Below are 18,533 nucleotides of genomic sequence, written 5' to 3'. Positions count from 1 at the left end.
CTTATTCAGTGAAGGCCTGTCAATGTGCTTGTGGAAAGTGGTTGGGTGGCGCTCTATCGCCCTCTATTGACCAGCCGCCACTACCCGAATGTCATATTGAGTCTGCTGCATTTGTACAGATGCTTTTAAATAAGTCACAGAAGAAATGCATGTACCATCTTGAGGAGGGAAATGAGATAATTCTAAAACATTCATAAATGGAGGAAGCATCATCTGTAGAATAATTAGAGATCCTGTAAAGAACTTTGGGTCGTGTTGATTTTGGTGCCCTCCTGTGGACAAAGTGGGACGATTGATCCCTTTGCTGATCTCACCTGATAATATATTAGTGGTGTTTATCTTGGGGAAAAAAAGCTCTTCCTTATTAATTTAAAATGTCTAACATACAACTTAGAATCAATCTTTGGTGTGGAAACTTTTCCTGGCTGGTCATACAACATCCTGTGAATCCCCTCATTGGGCACCTACGGTACCCCATGCATGAAAAAAATGTCATATTCTTAATCAGTCTTCTCTCTTATAATCTTGTTTGCTTTTATAGGTCATGTAGATGTATCTGTATAAATTAAAGACAGCTTCACATATAACTAAAAACTCCTCACAGGAGCTTTAAAGTTCCCAGAATAAGTATTTAAGGCATCAACATCCACTGCCTCTGGGCCTTTGCTGGACCTAAAAGCCCTCCGAACATTCAGATGCGCAAAGTGTTATGGTTGTCATGGTGCTCTCTCATCATGTACTATTAACAGCAGGGACAGGACAGATTTTCATGGTTACAACTTGTTAATGTCATCTGACAGCACTGGATGGAGACGGCAATTAAATGCGATCAAGGAGACAGCGAGGCAATTACACACAGAGACATTTGTAATCACCCCCCGTGTTGACCTCATGTGTACACTAGAGGGAGCCAAATACCATGTTTGTCTTTTCTCACTAATCTTATCCTAGTCATGGCCTCAGCAATTTTTCACTTTTGTGTGTTCGAAGTCTAGAGTTCAAAAGTAGCATCCTCAAAGATGTTAGTATGCACACGGCCTCCTCCAGGTTTTTTTTTTGTGTTCTGTGGATTGACTGTGCCAGAATGTAATTGATCACAGAGAAGCTCAGGGCTCACTGGCTGACTTTTTAAACTCTTCATGCACACTTTCCTTAAATTTGCAACACTACAACTTGGCTCAAGGGATTTACCCACAATGCACAGCTTTTTTGATGTAAAAACAGAGACGAGAGTGGAGCTATAGAAGCATAAACAACATGGAAAGAGTTGGAAAAAAGAACATTTAAGACTATTTTAACACTCATCTGTACATCTTGGCTATCTGTTTTAACTGTTTATCCCATTCAAACACATTTACATACCAGTGGCTATGTCATCGTGCCCAATGACACTTTGACATTTGGACTGCAGGATCTGGGATTTAACTGCCGACCTTCAGATTGGAAGACGATCCATACAACCACTGAGACACAGCTGCAAAGGGGACATGGAAGTAAGCATGCTAGCTTGATGTCGATGAAGGACTGAAGTTTGGTACCTGTAATTGTGCAACACTGAGGAACTTCCCAAACACACATACATACATGCACGCACACATGCACAGGCGCACACACACACACATTATGAGGTCTGCTTAGAACTTGCATTGTGTCTTCATTATCTCAAAATCAGCATCATCCATTGTTTTGAGCTCTATGCTCGCTCTTCTTGTTCTCCTCGTGTGCTTGTGTGTGTGTGTGTGTGTGTGTAGTTGTGTGAGTGTGAATCACGTCGGCATGGGTTGCTCACTTATCAGCTCTGCCATATGCTGCCTCATGTAAAAACAGAGTCTTGTTGAGAGGCCTTATGTCGAATCAAATACAAGCAATAAACTGATAACACTATTGTCAATCAGTTCAACCAGAAAAGGTACACTGAAAAAAAATAAAAAAATCCTCTACCTAATCTACAACACAGTAAACATATGCAAATTGTGGATTAAGTTGCCATTTTTATTGCAGGACATAATCTGCTCATTACCTTCACTGTCTGTTAAGCATCCTGTCCTCATGAACCCTGACCACTGACTGCTAACACAGCATCAAGCCTGCAGAATGACATGGACAATCAGCAGGGGATGTTGCTGTTTTAAGCACCTGTCGTCCCTGTTTGTTACTTTCTCTAGGCTTTTAGATCTATGCTCTTCTGTGCTTTATCAATTGTAAATATTTGTCTGCGATACTGACTCAAGATCTTTTCTTTTCCTGTCTTCCTCCATTGGTCAGCTCCAAGTCTAACTTGGCGTACAATTTAACAGCCTCTTGTTTACCAGAACTGCAGCATACAGATCTGCACTGAGTACACTTTGGGAATGAATGAAAGTAGTATGTCAAATCTGTGTGTCTGCCGGCTTCTTTTGATATTCTTAAGCCTCCTATGTTTAAAGAAACACAAAACAGAACGTCAATGCAGAAGTAACAGTGACCCAAATTTGTGAGTTTTATCTCACAATGGAGAGAGTCTTTTGCCTGTGAACGTTACTTTATTGTAGGCACTGTGGGCATTGTGAGTAATTTCTTCAGATACTGGCACATAGATATTGGCACAGATACTATGTTTGTATTAGAATGACAAACTCTGTAGATGGCTAAACTGATCCATTATCTGTACCCCTTCTCCCAATTGGGGTCGCGGAGGGCTGGTGTGAATCCCAGCTGTCATTGGGCAAGAGGCAGGGTACAGCCTGGACTGGTCCCCAGTCAATCACAGTGCTGACATATAGAGACAGACAACCAGACACACTTTTGGGTCACAAGTTAAACTAAGGAGCAAGTCTTTGGACTGTGGGAGGAAGCCAGAGTACCCAGAGAGAAACACACGTATGCACGGGAAGAACATGCAAACTCCACACAGAGAGGCTCCTGTCAGACGGGATTCTTATGAGGAACCGTCTTGTTGTGAGGCAACAGCACGAACCACTGCACCACCGCTCCCCCTCCTTGGGAGGTGTAATAAGTCAATTAAAGTAAAAAAGAAAACCTTGTGTTAAAGAGAAATCTCTAAAAATGTCATCAAAGTCAATGACACAGTTATCTTGTTGTCCTAATGAATACAAATACTGACAATATGTACTGCAATTAACTCTAATCATTTTCCATTCACTTTCTTTCCCTTTGTGCCCCAAATATGCCACTCACAACTAACATTTGTTGCCATACAAGGTCATAGCTTAAGATAAGTAAGCACAGGAAAGCAGTGACATGAAAGCCAAAGGATCCAGTTTTTCAAATTTCTGTCATTGCAAAAGATACAAGCTAGCATAGATATTCATAATTAGCTGAATACTGAAACTGTCTAATAATTCTGACCTTTTCTCAACTGTCGACAATATTTTGCTCAGTCTGCTCTGCGGCAGGAAACACTGGGTCGCTGCCCAAACAGAATGCTGACAAAGACCAAATCTTTCCCGTCACACACATTACAGTAATTAACTCTGCGGAGGATGAAAAAAGGTGGTGCAACTATTTTTGTCCGGCATGGATCGCTTGAGAAAAGTTTAAATGAGTCAATGAACGGTTTCTCTTTTTCACTCAACCTTTAAGATATCAGGCGACAAACTCTGTGGGGGATCAGACACATTAACCGGTTTCTTTAGCTCACACAAAGATCAAATATTCATTTCATGATAAAGTTAACACTCAGATCTGTTGAAAGGATTGTTTGATTTCCTCTGTCATGATTTCCACAGGGCAAAACAAAGAAAGTAAGAAAAAAGAGAATTAATAAGAGGATAAATAGAGCAGCCTCTCCTTATGCTTCCTGTTCATCATTTGTTATTGTAGCAAATAATTGCATTGTGCTCTGTGTATTTATGAAGCAGTCACATAGAAGAGAAATCACATTGCAGGGATTTGGAATAAAAGCTTTGATGAGTTCTGGCGTGGATGAAAAAAGAACAAACACAACCAGAAGGCTTTTCTGTTATTCCCTTTAACTCGTGGAGACTTACTCAATGGTGCTCTGACAAACAAACAAACCTGAGAGTTTCTCTCTTACGGGTTCACTTTAAACCCAGCGGGTGCTCTGTGAAAGACAAACAAGCTTTGAGTTTACATCTCTCGTTGGAGGCAATCTCAGTTTAGCCATCTAAAGAAAATAAATGTGTTTGTGTGTTCTTCAACAGGATCAAAATGTGGTTCAGCAAATTTACTGGCTTAATAATTACCTACAATGTTTATGTGGCATATTTACAAAAGCAGTACAAAGTGACTTTTATAAAGCCTGGCCATTTTAAATGGAAAAATGAAACCCTCTGCTTGTAACATTTCCATTTAATGAAAGTGAAAGGAACATAGCTCTGCTCCATGTGTTTGACTTTTTTCTATTGGAGTTAAGTCGGCAACACATAAAATAGAAAAGTGATCATCAATCAGTGACTGCTTTCTTTTAAAATCTAAGGCTATGTTACCATGACAACAATTTCAGCTGAAAAAAAAAGTGTTTTGATTGTTTGTTTACAGGACAATGGCTTTTGGGGGAAAACAGGTTCCAGAGTGCAAACTTTAGAAACCAGTTCCTCTGAAAAAATAGACTTTTTCGTACATGTGCATTACAGTTCTAGTCATAGCCATGTGCGAGGAGGTGGACTACAACAATAGCGGACTCCGGAGATATGCATGTTTTAAATGTCCACTGGCATGACTCCCAGTCGACATTTTCTTGAAATGTAATCGCTTTGTAGTCCAGGGTCACTTGGAGTAGCAACCCCATCTCATTGTCCGACCACATAAATGTTTGTTCATTCTCCATTTATATGTTTACACCTCACCGCCCTGTGGAAGAAAGAGCATGTGACCATGTGCGCGTTGTTTCATTAGAAAATCGCACAGCTAACTACTGCTCTGGCATACAATACAGTGTTTTTAGTGTTTTTCTGGTTGGTTGTTGTCAAAATGTTGCTGTCTGAACGCAGAACTTTTTTAGAAATGAAAACGAAAACCAATTCCGTTTTCAGGGGATAGTTCTTGTGTAAAAGTGAACTAAATCAATATGAAATCCTTTTACAGTGTAGCTCACCACCCTCTTGTTTTTAGCTACTTCGGGCTAACAGCAAGGCTAAATAGTTAGGTCAGAGACTTTAGCCATTCATCTACTTATGAGAGGCCTACTATTGCTTAATCTCTTCCAAGTTGACTACTGTGAAAGCCAACATTTTATTTTCATCAGTTAAAGTATAACTTTGATCATCATAGGCTTATGTTCACCTGAAAATACAAAATATCAGGACTATTGGTAGGTTATTTATCTTTCTGTTAGCCATCAATTTCACAGACTGATGTAGGCCGCTACTCGCTACCACTTTGGGCATCCCATATTCTTTGAAAGATTATATGCTTTTAGCAACATTAGATGTTTTTGCAACAAATAGTTGTCATCTTAAACCATATATTAGCACTTCATATGCTGCTAGTGTTGGCTGGCACAGGGGACATGTCAGTCAGCAGGTCTATTAGTTATTCAGTTCGCCTTTATGGTTAAGGTAACCTGGAAAAATAATTAATTTGCTCGTCTACAGTCAGCCAAATCAATCATCTTTAGTTACCAGGGAAACTACTGAGTTTGACAAAAGGCCTTTTACATTCCAAAAGTTCAGAGTATGCTAAACACTGTTAACAATAAAACGAATGGTGGTTAAAGGAACTGCTTCAGTTTTAATGTCCTGGTTTTCTGAACTGTCACACCATGACTTTCTGAATAGAAAGGAGCCATTTTTGATGTATTGTTAGTATTCACATTTTGAGAAGCGATTGAGGATTGAAAAAGGAAGCAGTAATGTAAAGACAAAGAAGGTATTCTGTCTTCTCAGATTTTCCTCAAACTAACCATGACACACCAAGAAAAACCCCCAACAACCAATAGCTTATCTCACTGGCAGCTTCATTAAATGAATGTCACGGTCAGAAAGGGCTATTTCTGACACACTGCTGTATTCATTTCTTATATCAGGAAGGAGAAATGACTTCCTTGTTTGGCTCCTTTGTGACAAAGAGAGACAAATCAATTAAAGGAGAAAAAGACTGAAGACTGGAACAAGCCGAGAAAGAACAGAGAGAACTGTTTCCATCCTGATGCCTTTTCTGATAAAACTGGCTCTTGAATTGATTTTTAACAAGACCGTCATGCTAACATGTGTTAGCATTAGTGCTAATATACTACAAATTATAATTGGGTTGGTAAAAAAAATAAATGATGATGTTTGCCAAGGTAGTAAAATAATGAAAATACTGCACCGAAGGTCTCTGAGGGCCACTGCATTGTGATAAAACACACTGCTGTTAATCTCCCTCGGGACAATGTGTATTTGTTGACAAGCAGAGGGTGGCAAAACAAGTGTTCTATCCAATAGTCACAGAATTAAACGTTGATTCTCTAACTTTCAGCAGCCATTGTTTTCTTTGATTTCACTAAACACAATGAAAAAACATTTTCAAAAAGAATTTATGACACACATTTATGCACACCACAATGAAAATGATTGATTATGTATTTCTTTAAAACCTCTGTCAACGGATATTCATACATTTTTTAAAATTATTTAGCCATGACTTTTAAATGATTTGGACAATAATAATTAAGGCATTTTAAGTATTTTAGTCATTGTTACCTGTTTAATGCTTGAGGTGCCTGGTTTTAACCTCTTTTTTTGTGTATAACATTTTCCCAAGTTTTTAACCTTTTGCCATCTACTTTGACTGCAGTGATCAACCAGTCATCCCCCCTTCCCCATATTGTATTGTCCTTTAATTACCAATAGGAGGAGGAACAAAAATGCATGACTGCCACTTTCCTGTCTTATTTCTGGACATGAGGTGAAGTCAAAGCAAGGACAGAGACCATGAAAGACAATTAATGACAACAACAGTCTCTTCTGTAGCTACCTCTGGACTTGGGCAGTGAAAGTGCTGATTGAGGTCTACCCCACCTATCGATCATTCCGTCCATCGCAGCTGACCAATGAGGTTTCCCTGCCCTGGCCTGTTGCTTGGAGAGAAGTGGAGAGCTGGCATGTTGCTCATTTTAATCTCCTTAAGTATTCACCCCCACAGCAGCGTCAATGAGTCAGTCTGTCAAAGTGATCGATTCCGGTGTTGCAGGTTTTCCTGAGCAGCTAGGACTCTGCACAGGAGCAGGAGACGGTATACTGGATGAGAGACTTGATGTTGGATTCCACAATTCATCAGCCACTTCATGGTAGCAGATTGGAAAGAGACGGCTTGGATGCCTGCCATTACAGTCTGCTCAGTAGAATGACTAATGTTGGTGGATATTTTATTGCCTCCAAAGGTCGGTGTCTATATTGCCTTACTGCAGTCAGCATCGACTCAACAACAAAAGTCAGAGGGGCAAAATAATTTAACAGATGATTGCAGTATTTGATAAGGTGTTACATATAAAGACAGGTATGCTTTCTTAAATGGTATTCATGTTTTATTTGCAAATGTTCTCATACCGTTATATCATGTATACAATAAGGTCCACTCAACCCCAGAGCTGTCTGAATATGCTGCCTTTTCAATAGTAAGTCTACATTCATATTCAAAGCATGAAAAACCAACGCTACATACATTGACAAAAGCAACATCCAAGTCTAGGGTAAGAGAATATTCAGCCCAGATCAGCTTACCAGCTTTGAAAGTTAAGAACAATATTTGAAGAATCCCCGATAGTTTCAGGTGACAATTTATTCTCTGTCTAAAAAGTAGAAGTCAGTCCAACGTCTTCTTACTTGTTTGGTCTCCTGCTTTCACTTTTTTTTCTTTTCTCAGTTTCCCTATTCAGATCTCAGCCTCTAACATCAATTTCATTGCAGAGGTAAATACTCTGAATACTGAGCTAAGAGAAACACAGAGAGCCATGCTGCAAAGCAATACACACCCTTTACAGGAGATGATACTAAAACAGGGTGACACAGTGGAAGGACAGGTGTTTGGGCACAGAGTGAAGTGGAAGAAGCACCATTCTTCACCAATCTGTGAACCCGTCAGATATCATCTGATGACAACAACGATGGCCAATAATTCGACAATGCAGTGAAGCCAGCCATTAGCCATGGCTTCCTTTTCCGTGTCCTGAATGGTTAATAGTCCAAGTACAAATTTAAGAAGAAACCACATGTTCAGATTAGGAGAAAAAAGGAATGTGACAGGAATGTAAATGTTGACATTTCTTGGTTCTTCACATCTCAGTCTCAGTTTCAACCTAAGTAATAAGTTAGGCTTCAGTCTGGCTTACTTCAGCAGTATGAAACCGAAAAAGAAACAGATTTTCTTATGATTTATGAGCATTAACAAGTTTAAAAATAACAACATCATGACATCGTCAACATCAGGGTGTGGCAGTAGCTCAGTCTGTAGGGACTTGGGTTGGGAACTGGAGGGTCACCGGTTCAGTATGGAAGTTGGCCTGGTAACTGGAGAGGTGCCAGGTCACCCTTGAGCAAGGCAACAAACCCCCTACAGCTTGGGTGCTCTTTCATGTGCAGCCCCCTCACTATGACATCTCTCCCTCAGTGCATGTCCATAGGATCCTGTTTGTGTATTTCAGCCTACATGTGTATAGCAATGTCTCAATAACAGAGTGTCAAAGTAATTACCCGTCGTGGGATTAATTAAGTATGAAAATAAAAATAAAAATGCAGATTTGTAAAATTCCCACTGGCCCAGAAACACATCAACATAAAAATCCTTCATTCCCACTGCAATAATCACCCTGAGCAATAAAATAGAGACACTCGACATTACCTGGCTTTATCAGCTGTTGTTTTTTACAGTCCCATTTTAATGTCTGTACTCAGTGTTGTGTTTTTAATGTAAGTTATGTTCATTGTCTAAGTTTTGTCAAATGAGAATCAATGTCACTGTTGGGACAGACAAATCCATCTTCTTTCTTGAATGGGGTTCAGATCAATCAGTTGCAATGCATTCTAGAAAGTCAGGAAATCTAAACACTGATTGGCTTTCGCATCACAGCATCAAGCAGATTTTTTGCTCATTGAAATTTTTGATATAGAACCGATTGTTAGCTGCACTTCCATGAAGATATAAGGGATGTGCATTTACACTAATCTAAATACTTGGATACTCACATTATCTCATGATTCATGTGTTTTTAAATTGAAAATCTGTACCATTTAAAAAAAAAAAAAACATACACACATAGCAAAGATGGCAGAGCAATAAAAATATGGTGTTGAAGCCAGCTGCAGCACTTTGTTAAAGTGCAGCTTTGATCTAGGAAGCATATGTAAATAACTCAGTGTAATTCATAGTATGGAGAGTAAAGAGTAATTTTATGCATGTTGATTCTAAGCCAAAATCTGACTAAGTTTGCCACTTAGTTGTGCTGTCCCTGGGGAGAGCTCACTTTCCATTTGCATTGCTTTGAATGAACTCAGCAGTGTTACATTTAAGTGTCTCAATTCTCTCTGTACTCTGTCAGCGGAGAGCTTTGTTCTCTCCCTTCAAGGTATTCACAGCCTATATTTTGTCAATTTCCTGCTCTCTTCGAGCCTGTCTAGAGAGTGCATTAAATGTATCAGGCAGTGCTGCTTCTGTTCTGTGCATGTCCCATACTTTTGTAGCTCTTGTTTGACTTTGGGCTGCTGTTTATATGCAGAATTCCTGATGCCTTCAAGTTGTGTAACTGTGAAGAGCAATAAACCCCCTTGATGTTACCCCAAATCTGTAGAGGAGGACATTTCTGTAAGCTTTGATTTTATTAATCTTTCTTGATGATGCTGTTTAAAAAAACTGTTGAGAGGATTTCCCCCTCTCTTTCAGTTGTTTGCTGGTGCATCCTTGTTGAAAAGTCTTACTACGACAAAAAACAATTACATGACATTACAAAATTGGAACAAGGACATGCCTGTTTCCAGCCCTGAACTATCAGAAAGTGTGACTAAAAGAGGAAAATGAAACATAATAGCATTATTCGTGAAAATGAAAAGTGAAAGAAGCTTAGAGGAGGAGGATTTTTTCCCCTCCTCTATCTTTTGAAGCTGCAGCACCACTTTGTCTCTTCTCTCCTCTGAGAGAGATGCTGCACAGTATACATGCAGCACTGAAGTTGGCTGGCGGGGTTTATTCATCTCTATAAAGTCTGGCCTCAGAGGTAGACACTTTGGCAATGGAACAGAGAGTGGACCTTTTCCCAGGGGCTGAGGGCGGGAGACGCTGCTAGGAGGCTGTTATCTGACCGACTTTCATTGTATTGCTGTTCAGGAGGGATACAGCTCTGCGAGACTCTCCCTTTCTAGTAAATATGCTTTAGTTACAGTTAGAATTAGCTGCAGTTGTTAATGTTTTTCTGTCCTTGCTTGCTGTTGTTGTAGAAACGGCTGCTCTAACTGATACTGAACAGTTTTGAGCCAAACAAAAAAAAGAAAGACAAAGGCTCCAGCCTCTCAGGGGCTGCATGCTGCTCATAGTGTTTGAATTTGAAGAAAACACTTCAGCTACTCTTGGCACAAATGGAAATACTCCAGCGATAAAATTGAAGTTGTTTCTAAAGAATGGTGCCGTATGTTCGTTTTTGCCTGTTTATCTAGTTGTTGGCTGTCTTTCACAATTAACAACTTCAGCTTTATCGGGGCGCTGGTGGCACAGTGGTTAGTGCGTGTGGGGCTGGGGTCCTCTGGCCAGGGGCTGCCTGGGTTTTGGTCCGTCCTGTGGCTCCCTTCCCGCGTGCTATTCCCCACTCTCTCTCTCCCTGATTTCCGGCTCTGTCTGTCCTGTCTCTCCAATGAAGGCACAAAAAGCAAAAAAAGTGGATCTTTAAAAAAGGCTTCCCTTGAATGAGGAACATGCTGTCAGACAGGCAAAGATCAACCGAACAAGGAGCCTGCAGGCAAAGCTGGCCATAAGCCCTTATTTGTGTCTGTCAGGTAGATCAGAAATGTGAATAGTTGAGGGCCCAAATGCAGGAAAAGATTTATTCAATGCAAAAAGGAAAACAAACCTAATAAGTCCAAGCAGGAAAAACACAAACTCAAAGGGAAAACAACAAAGTCGAGAAAAGGGAAAAACACAAGATGAGCCAATAAAAAAAGCTTACAAATCCAGAGAAGTGAAGTCTAAAAGAAACAAAAAGTTTCAAACTGATGAGTGCACCAAACAGGTAAAAAAATAAATACCAAGGACACATGAGGAAAACCAAAAATGGAATATAGGATTTACAGGGAAAAGTCTGACATCAAACTGACACTAAAGTTTAGAGGACTAAATGCACTCCAGTCTATCAAACACAGGTGTGACAAAAGCGACACAGGTGAAACTGATGAGGGCAATCAAAGAGGAGGGAAACACATGAGGGCAGGAAGTACAACTTGACATGAAACACCAAGTGCAAGAACTACAAATTAAAGCAGAAAACCTTCAAGACTAAACTCAGGAGAAAGGAGGAGGATATACGCAAGCAATACAGGAACAAAAGGGTGAATGTCAAAAGAAACATCTAATTCAAGTCTTGACAATGAAATAAATAAAATACATAACTAAACATGAACAACTCATCACAGTGCCTGTTTGTGACTAGAGTTGATGCACATTTGTTTTGGAATTGTGGGACATACAAGTTTTTAGCTACACAGAAGTTAATACAGTAAATCCTCCAGATTTACTTGCCTAACACAAGGACATGATGTGTAGTTTGTCTCTCTCTCTGTCACAGTCTATTTTCCTGACTACACATTTTCATATTTTTATTTTTTCTTCATTACTGCTCTTCTCCAGTTTTCCACTAGATGCCCTCAGACTTAACCTCCTCTCCCATCTACAGACCTTTTCCCTTTCTTCGTCAGTCCTGCAGATACCCAGTTTAACTCTCTCATTGCAACTTGTTCCATCATGAACTTTTCCACCACATTCTTCTTGCCTCAGCTCTGTAGCCTCTGTGTCTGTATATTTTTAATCTGCTATGTGAGATCTATGTTACAAGCCTTATTCTGTCTGCCTGACCAAAGGGTTAAAACTTAAACTGCAACCAGCTCAACCTCAGCAGTCTGCATTTGGGTCCTTCCCCTATGGTCTGCTTCCACAACCACAACAGAGATAAAACATTACATATAAAAAAGGGGTTTGAACAGATTCAATGTTCCCTCTAATTGTCTAATGAAATCCTTTAGTAGATACATTTAAAATTAGTTTTTAATAAGCCTACTTTGATTTATTAAAAACATTTATTCTACATTACATCAACTCACCTTTTATAAAACACACGGCTTATCCTTTCTAGATGTAGTCTGCCTCTATTATGTCAGACTCAACAAATAAACATTTCCTGGAACACTGATGTGTACTACCAGGAGGAAATACGTAACTATCCAGCAGGTGTGAAACACCACGGAGTGTTATTGAACACGTGATGCGCCGGTGCAGTGTATCCTGACGCCTGTCCGCGTTCACTTTACTCCCCCATTCCTCTTTTTTTTTTCTGTGAGAGTGTCATGTGAGCGCGCACGTATTCTCATCTCTTCCTACAGACTCCACTTCTCTTCTCAGCCAGAGAGCGCGTGCCCGAGGATGGTTTGGCGCTTCTGCACTTCAAGATATTTCATAATTCAATTATAGTCATGTTGGACGGAAAATCCCGATTTTGAGGATGGTTTTTGTGTGTTTATGTTCACAATAAGTGAACATAAACATGAGTTTAAGACAAATACAGCCAATCTCATGTCATTAATGCTTCGTACTGAAAATTGGACATTCATGTTGTTATATGTGATTTTTATTTTTAAGTAGCTGTTCGTCTCATTGCTGATTGTTAATTCCATTGAACTTTCTGCAGTACATTTAGGGATGATGAGCCGGAAATCAGTTAATCTTTGTTATTCAGTGGCATAAATCGGCAACTGAAATAACAATGAAAACATCGTAATCGAGTTATTATCAGTGTGGTAATGCTAAGGAGTTAAATAACCTAAGAATGCCTCTCTGAGAAATGTAATTGGACCCCCCCCCCCCCCCTCCATTTGTTTTTATATATTTTTCGAAAGGTGGACGCCACATGGTTTACCAGGGTTTACCTTTCACTCCAATTAACTCCACACTGCTTATTGCATCCGCATTTTGAGCTTCTGCGACCCAGATTTCCCCACGAGGCTCATTTAACTTTTATCTAATCTAATCTAATCGGGCTTTCTCTCGCCTCTCGCGCTGTTATTTCCCATCATCGTTATGGTGGCCGCGCGGCGCGCTCCCGTCACCACGTCAGGAGGCAGCCACTGGTCCTGCAGCTGACGAGGATGATGATGATGATGGCGGTGATGGAGGAGCAACGCTGAGTTCGCTCCCACAGATTTCTCACCCCCTTTTTTCCATTCATTTTTCGATGATTTAAAACAACAACAGCATAGAGATATAAAGCAACACCGCCGATTTGACCTGAAACCTTTCTCCACCTCCCTCCCGTCTCCGGAGCCGAGACCGAGATGGGGAACGAAGCGAGCATGGAGGGCGGCGGGCAGCCCGGTGAGCCGGGAGCAGCCGGGATGATGGGGTCGGTGATGCCCGGCGGACCCACGACAGGACCGGGGGCAGGACAGCACATTAAGCCGGTCAATGGAGCCGCTGCTGGGGGAGGAATGGGAGTTGGAGGCCCCGGGATGGGAATGACGAGGTAGGAGGATGAGAGGTGGTGGTGTTTTCGGGTGAAGGGTGCTCTGGGTATACTCAATCCCAGTTTGTGTTTAAACATGGAAACGGTTGATGGGTAACGTGAAACTAGATCTCGTTTGGCTCATGATTTACAGGAATTAGATTGGCAGTGTTTTACGATGTGTTTCCCCATTTCGTGCATGATTTTAAGGAGGACATATGAGCCTCTTCTTATGTGTTATTAAGAGGAGAGGAGAGACATCCCGCATCAATCTCAGGATGCTGAAATGAAAAAAAAAACCAAAATCCCGGGAGCTGTCCGTGGTGCTGAAACGCTACACGCTTCACCGTCGAGCCTCAGTGGCTCATTTAAAATGCTTCTCTTCCCCAGAAAATGTTTGACATTGCATTTTAAAGTAGCTTGCAGACACCATGCCCCTGTAACATCTGTTATGTTTGTTATCAGGGCTGCTGTTTGGTGGTTTTATGCCGTAGAGTCAGGTGCTGTCATAGTATTTCCTCTTCCTCCTGCTCGGGTTGTGCTTTGGCGTAGTGTGTTGAGGGCATGTCTTTGACAGCCTCGAAAATACACAACCAAGCTGTTGGGTTTTTCTCGATTATCTTTTAAAAGCTGAAAAATGTCAAAATGTCAAGTATAAAACACGACTTGACGACGTTGAATGTCGTTTAAGCTGAAGATGTGATGCATTCAGGGGCTTAAAGCGCCTTGTTTCCGCATGGGCGAGGGATGGATGCTGGATGTGTGTGTGCATGTGAGCGTGAGTGTGTGTGCTCGTACGTGAAGGGGCTTGCCTGGCTATGTTGGCGTGTGTTTGATGATGTGTGTGTAGTGCTGGTACTATCAGCATCAGCAACGCCAACGTTTCCCGCTAATGACGTAGAGGCGAGTTACTCATTACTTACTATACAATTCCTTACCCCAGCATGTCAAATCAAACCCTGCACAGTCGGTGCTCACTATATTGCGCCATAAACATGATATCTATTTAAATTACCAAAACTGACTGTTCATCAGAAGAAAATAGAGCTGGAAGTTTCTCTACATTTTTATAATTCAAGGATATTCCTAGCTTTCGATTGGGATTTCTATATGCTACCATTTTTGTTCAAGCTACATCAGTGCAAATACATAAAAAAACATCTGCTGCTCATTTTAATAGAGTGACTGGGTGACTTTAGTGAGAAACTCACACAGTTAAACTGCCATTCATCGTTTTTGCCAGAAATAAAAGTCAGTCTTTCAGCTTTAACCCCAATTACATGACGCCAGATCCCATCCCTGATCTAATCTCACACCACAGACATGTTCAATATGGAGCCCAGTTCATTATCAATCAGAAGTAATAAATAACTTTAACTATTACTTTAAAAGTATAATGCTGTAACATCCACAATTGTAAACTAGATGATATGTCATTAAATTATGCTGTTCCTTATACACACAAAATTAGTAATATTTGACTTTTATATGTGTAAAAACTGCAGCTTTTAACAAGGACATTAGTTTGGCTCAAATATCCATATAAAAAAAAACAAAACCCTGCATAGATGTTGTTTAACCACAATATCGATGCTGAACTACACTCAGTGGTAACATAAACCTGGCTTCAACATGACACCCTGCCATGCAGTGTGTCCTGTCATTACTTAACATGACCTGATATATCTTCACAGCAGTAAAGTCATAACACATCCCACCACGTATCCTCGGGAAAGCAAAGGCATATGACTAAAATAATTGCTTTTCATTTAAAGATTGTTGGACCCGTTTCAGCACCACACCTGCAGCTAAACTCCACCCTTTAGCAAGGCTCAGATTATGCAGATGCCTCTCATTCTTGTCTCTCAATCCAGGAATCCTAATTTACAGTACCCCCTCATCCATGAAATCCCCATGCAGCTGGGCTGCTGTACAGAGACAGAGTGGGAATAATGCTGGAGTAGGGCTACAGCTGGCCTACTCACTCACCAGGGTCCGTGTGTGGGGGTTATATTTAGGACACATCCTGGGTTTGATTCATGCCTCTGTAGGAGAGAAAGAGGAGAGCAGCACAGGCCCATCCATCATTATATAACACAGGGACTCAGAGAGCAGATGACAGCTTCAGCTCGCTTCCGATGAACGGCAACACAGCTGAAACATGCTCTCATGCAATATCTCTACATTACTCCCTTTAACAGATTCACACTGATGCTGTCTTTTTTTTGTTGCTTTTATAAAATATTTGGTCTCCAGCACTCTTACTTCTTAGACCCCCTCATCACCTCCTATATGTAAAATGTAATCTAAATAAAAGGTGAGGGTTTTTGCAGCATGAAGGGCTTCACATTAAGTATTTATAACGACGTAATACAAGGCCATGTGAACAGATTGAATCACGTGCAAAGCGTGTTTGCTCACCCCCTCCCCTCTCTCTCTCTCTCTCTAACACACTCTCACACACTTCCTCCCTCTCCTGCACTGCTTTGCCTGACTGCCTCTTCACCATCTCTCTTTCCCGCTCTCTTACTGCCTGTCTCCTTTGCACACTTGCAAGCTCTCCCGCTCTCTTTTCCTTCCCTAATTTGCCATTTTCCCTCGTCTCTACAACCGTAGCACACTTCCCTCCATCACCCTTTCTTCCTATCACTCTTATTCTACTGCCTAGCCCTCTCCTTTCCCCCTCTGCACATTCTCTGCACATTGTCATGCTCAACATTTTTCAATGGAAACGGCCATTTACCATCTAAAACAACAAGGAACTGTAGCGACTGAAACAATAGTAATTAGACACTTTTTAGGGACTTTTTTCTTTTGCTGTGGATGAATGCAAAATTAGTACGTTTGAACCTATTAAGGCAACAAGGCATTGAAGGTTGACTTCAATCAAAATGAACTACACTTCCCATGTTGCATGGACTCGTTGGATGTTTTTACAGTAGTTTTTGGACAATGATAGAGCTCAATGAAGCCAAAGAATAAGTATAGTAGGCTTTGGATACAGGCAATACTAAGGCTCAATTAATTACACTAGTACACATTAACATACAATACATACCATTATTTTGCATCAGAAAAGGTGTGTCCACCATACAAAGTTCTATAATTTAAAAAATGAAAAAAAACAAAAAAACATTTTGGCCAGGCCCTATACAGGAACACACCCGTATGTTTTGTAATTTGACACCCTATTGGCCAGGACATCATCTTCATCGACTTTACAAACAAAAACATCTTGTTGTCTTACAATGGTGTGATTACTTTTTGTCTACATTTAGGTAAAAATCTGTTCAGTTAGGTTTAGGAAAACAGCGTCATTTGGATTTGAAATAACGTCTTCGAGGTTACTGGTCATTTCATAACCTTGTCAGGGTTGCTGAAATAAACACGGTCTTTAGGATATTGAACTGTATGGCCAAGCTTTACGAGAAAACAAACTGACAGCAGCCTCCCTTGTTAAAGCAATACAATCATTTCACCTGACTCTTTCATTAGCTCCTGTCGTAATTACTACTGCAGCTAAAGGGCTTTGTCAGTGAATTTGAATGTACTGGATGTCATACGGGGACATCACTATGACAATTGCCGCTGTCGCTTTGATCAGAGTCTCTGCAAACATACTGTATATTTGCTCCCTCTGTGAAATCCCTCCCCTGCCATCACTCTCTTTTCTTCCCCACCCCCCTTTTCAACCAATGACCTGCAGCCTATAGATGGCTCTGCCTTTACAATGAGATGTAGTGCTATAGACAGTATGGGAGTACTGATAAGGAGAGAGATATAGTACGAGTAAGGGGGAAGAAAGAGAGAGGGCTGAAGAGGGGGAAAGAGGAGAGAGTAGTGCGATAAAAGAAGCAGGGGATACAGGCTGGAGGAAATAGATCAAGTGTAGCTGACTATACAATAGGATAATACCTAAAGGGATAAAGGAAGGGGGCGGGGGGGGGGGGGGGGGGGGGGGGGGGGGTGTAGTGATGGGGGTGGTGATAAATTACAGAGTATATAAAACTGTTCCCTCAATCAGGGATAATCCTGGATCAACCAGCAATGTAAACAAATATGTAATTTATTTCCAGGAATGCAGTTAAACTTTTTTAAAACACAGCTTATTTAACGTACTATGCAATGCCAAAAGAATGATTCATTTTAGACTAAATGGGAGGGTGCAGTAAGTGTTTCAATGATTTGCAGATGTCTGTGCTAAATCATTTGTACAATGAGTCCAGACACATACATCTTTCCTATAATCCATAACCAGTGCAGCATAGTATCCCTTTGGAAATACAGTTTGTATTGGATGATTCAACACCCCACGACTTAAATTCAAATGCCATTTTAACGTGGGAATGCAGGAGCCAGTGTGCCCTTAGTGTAGCAGGTTGTAAAGCCAGGCCACACTCAGCACCACTTTAGCCCTGCATGACAAAACGCAGCCTCGTCTTTCATTTTAATGAGGCCACTGGGCGTTTGTTAATGCAGTGCCTACAATTAATGTTTGGGTTTATTAATGGCAGCCATGAGTCTCAATACCTCTCCACACACCTTTCACTTGGCTCACTTCAGTCATTTCCTTTACTATGATGATGTTGCTTTAATAATAATCTTCTACATTACTGTATTGTTGTTGCATAGCAGATATTTTGTAGAAATCAATGATAAAAAGTTGTGTTCATGGGGAATACAAACGGCGCGATCTGCAGGGTGTGGCTGAATGTAATCTCTTATGACCTTTTTTATAGTCAGGATTGTCTCAAACAGATGTTGAGTATCATACATTTTTGCCAGTTTTCTATGCTCTTCTTTAAAATGGATTTGCATAATGTAGTTTTTTTGTTATAAATTGATTTGTCAATCAATTTTTTAACTCAAGTCAAGCAAATACAGTATGCATTTCGAATTT

The 18,533-nt window shown here is 40.6% G+C and overlaps 1 protein-coding gene and 1 long non-coding RNA gene across 2 annotated transcripts in view; one reads left to right on the top strand and one right to left on the bottom strand.

Moving 5' to 3' along the window:
- The window catches only part of LOC132989517 (uncharacterized), a 216,555-nt gene that overhangs the window by 188,428 nt on the left and 9,594 nt on the right, over positions 1 to 18,533 (bottom strand). The window lies entirely within an intron of this gene.
- Positions 13,108 to 18,533, top strand: part of bsna (bassoon presynaptic cytomatrix protein a) — a 153,745-nt gene continuing 148,319 nt past the window's right edge. The window contains exon 1 of the mRNA XM_061057199.1: positions 13,108 to 13,654. Within this exon, the coding sequence (XP_060913182.1) occupies positions 13,467 to 13,654 (188 nt within the window). The 5' untranslated portion in view covers positions 13,108 to 13,466. The remainder of the gene's footprint in view (positions 13,655 to 18,533) is intronic.

This window comes from Labrus mixtus, chromosome 15, assembly GCF_963584025.1.
Source record: "Labrus mixtus chromosome 15, fLabMix1.1, whole genome shotgun sequence".
NCBI lineage: Eukaryota > Metazoa > Chordata > Actinopteri > Labriformes > Labridae > Labrus > Labrus mixtus.
This window is presented reverse-complemented; position numbering and strand designations above follow the sequence as displayed.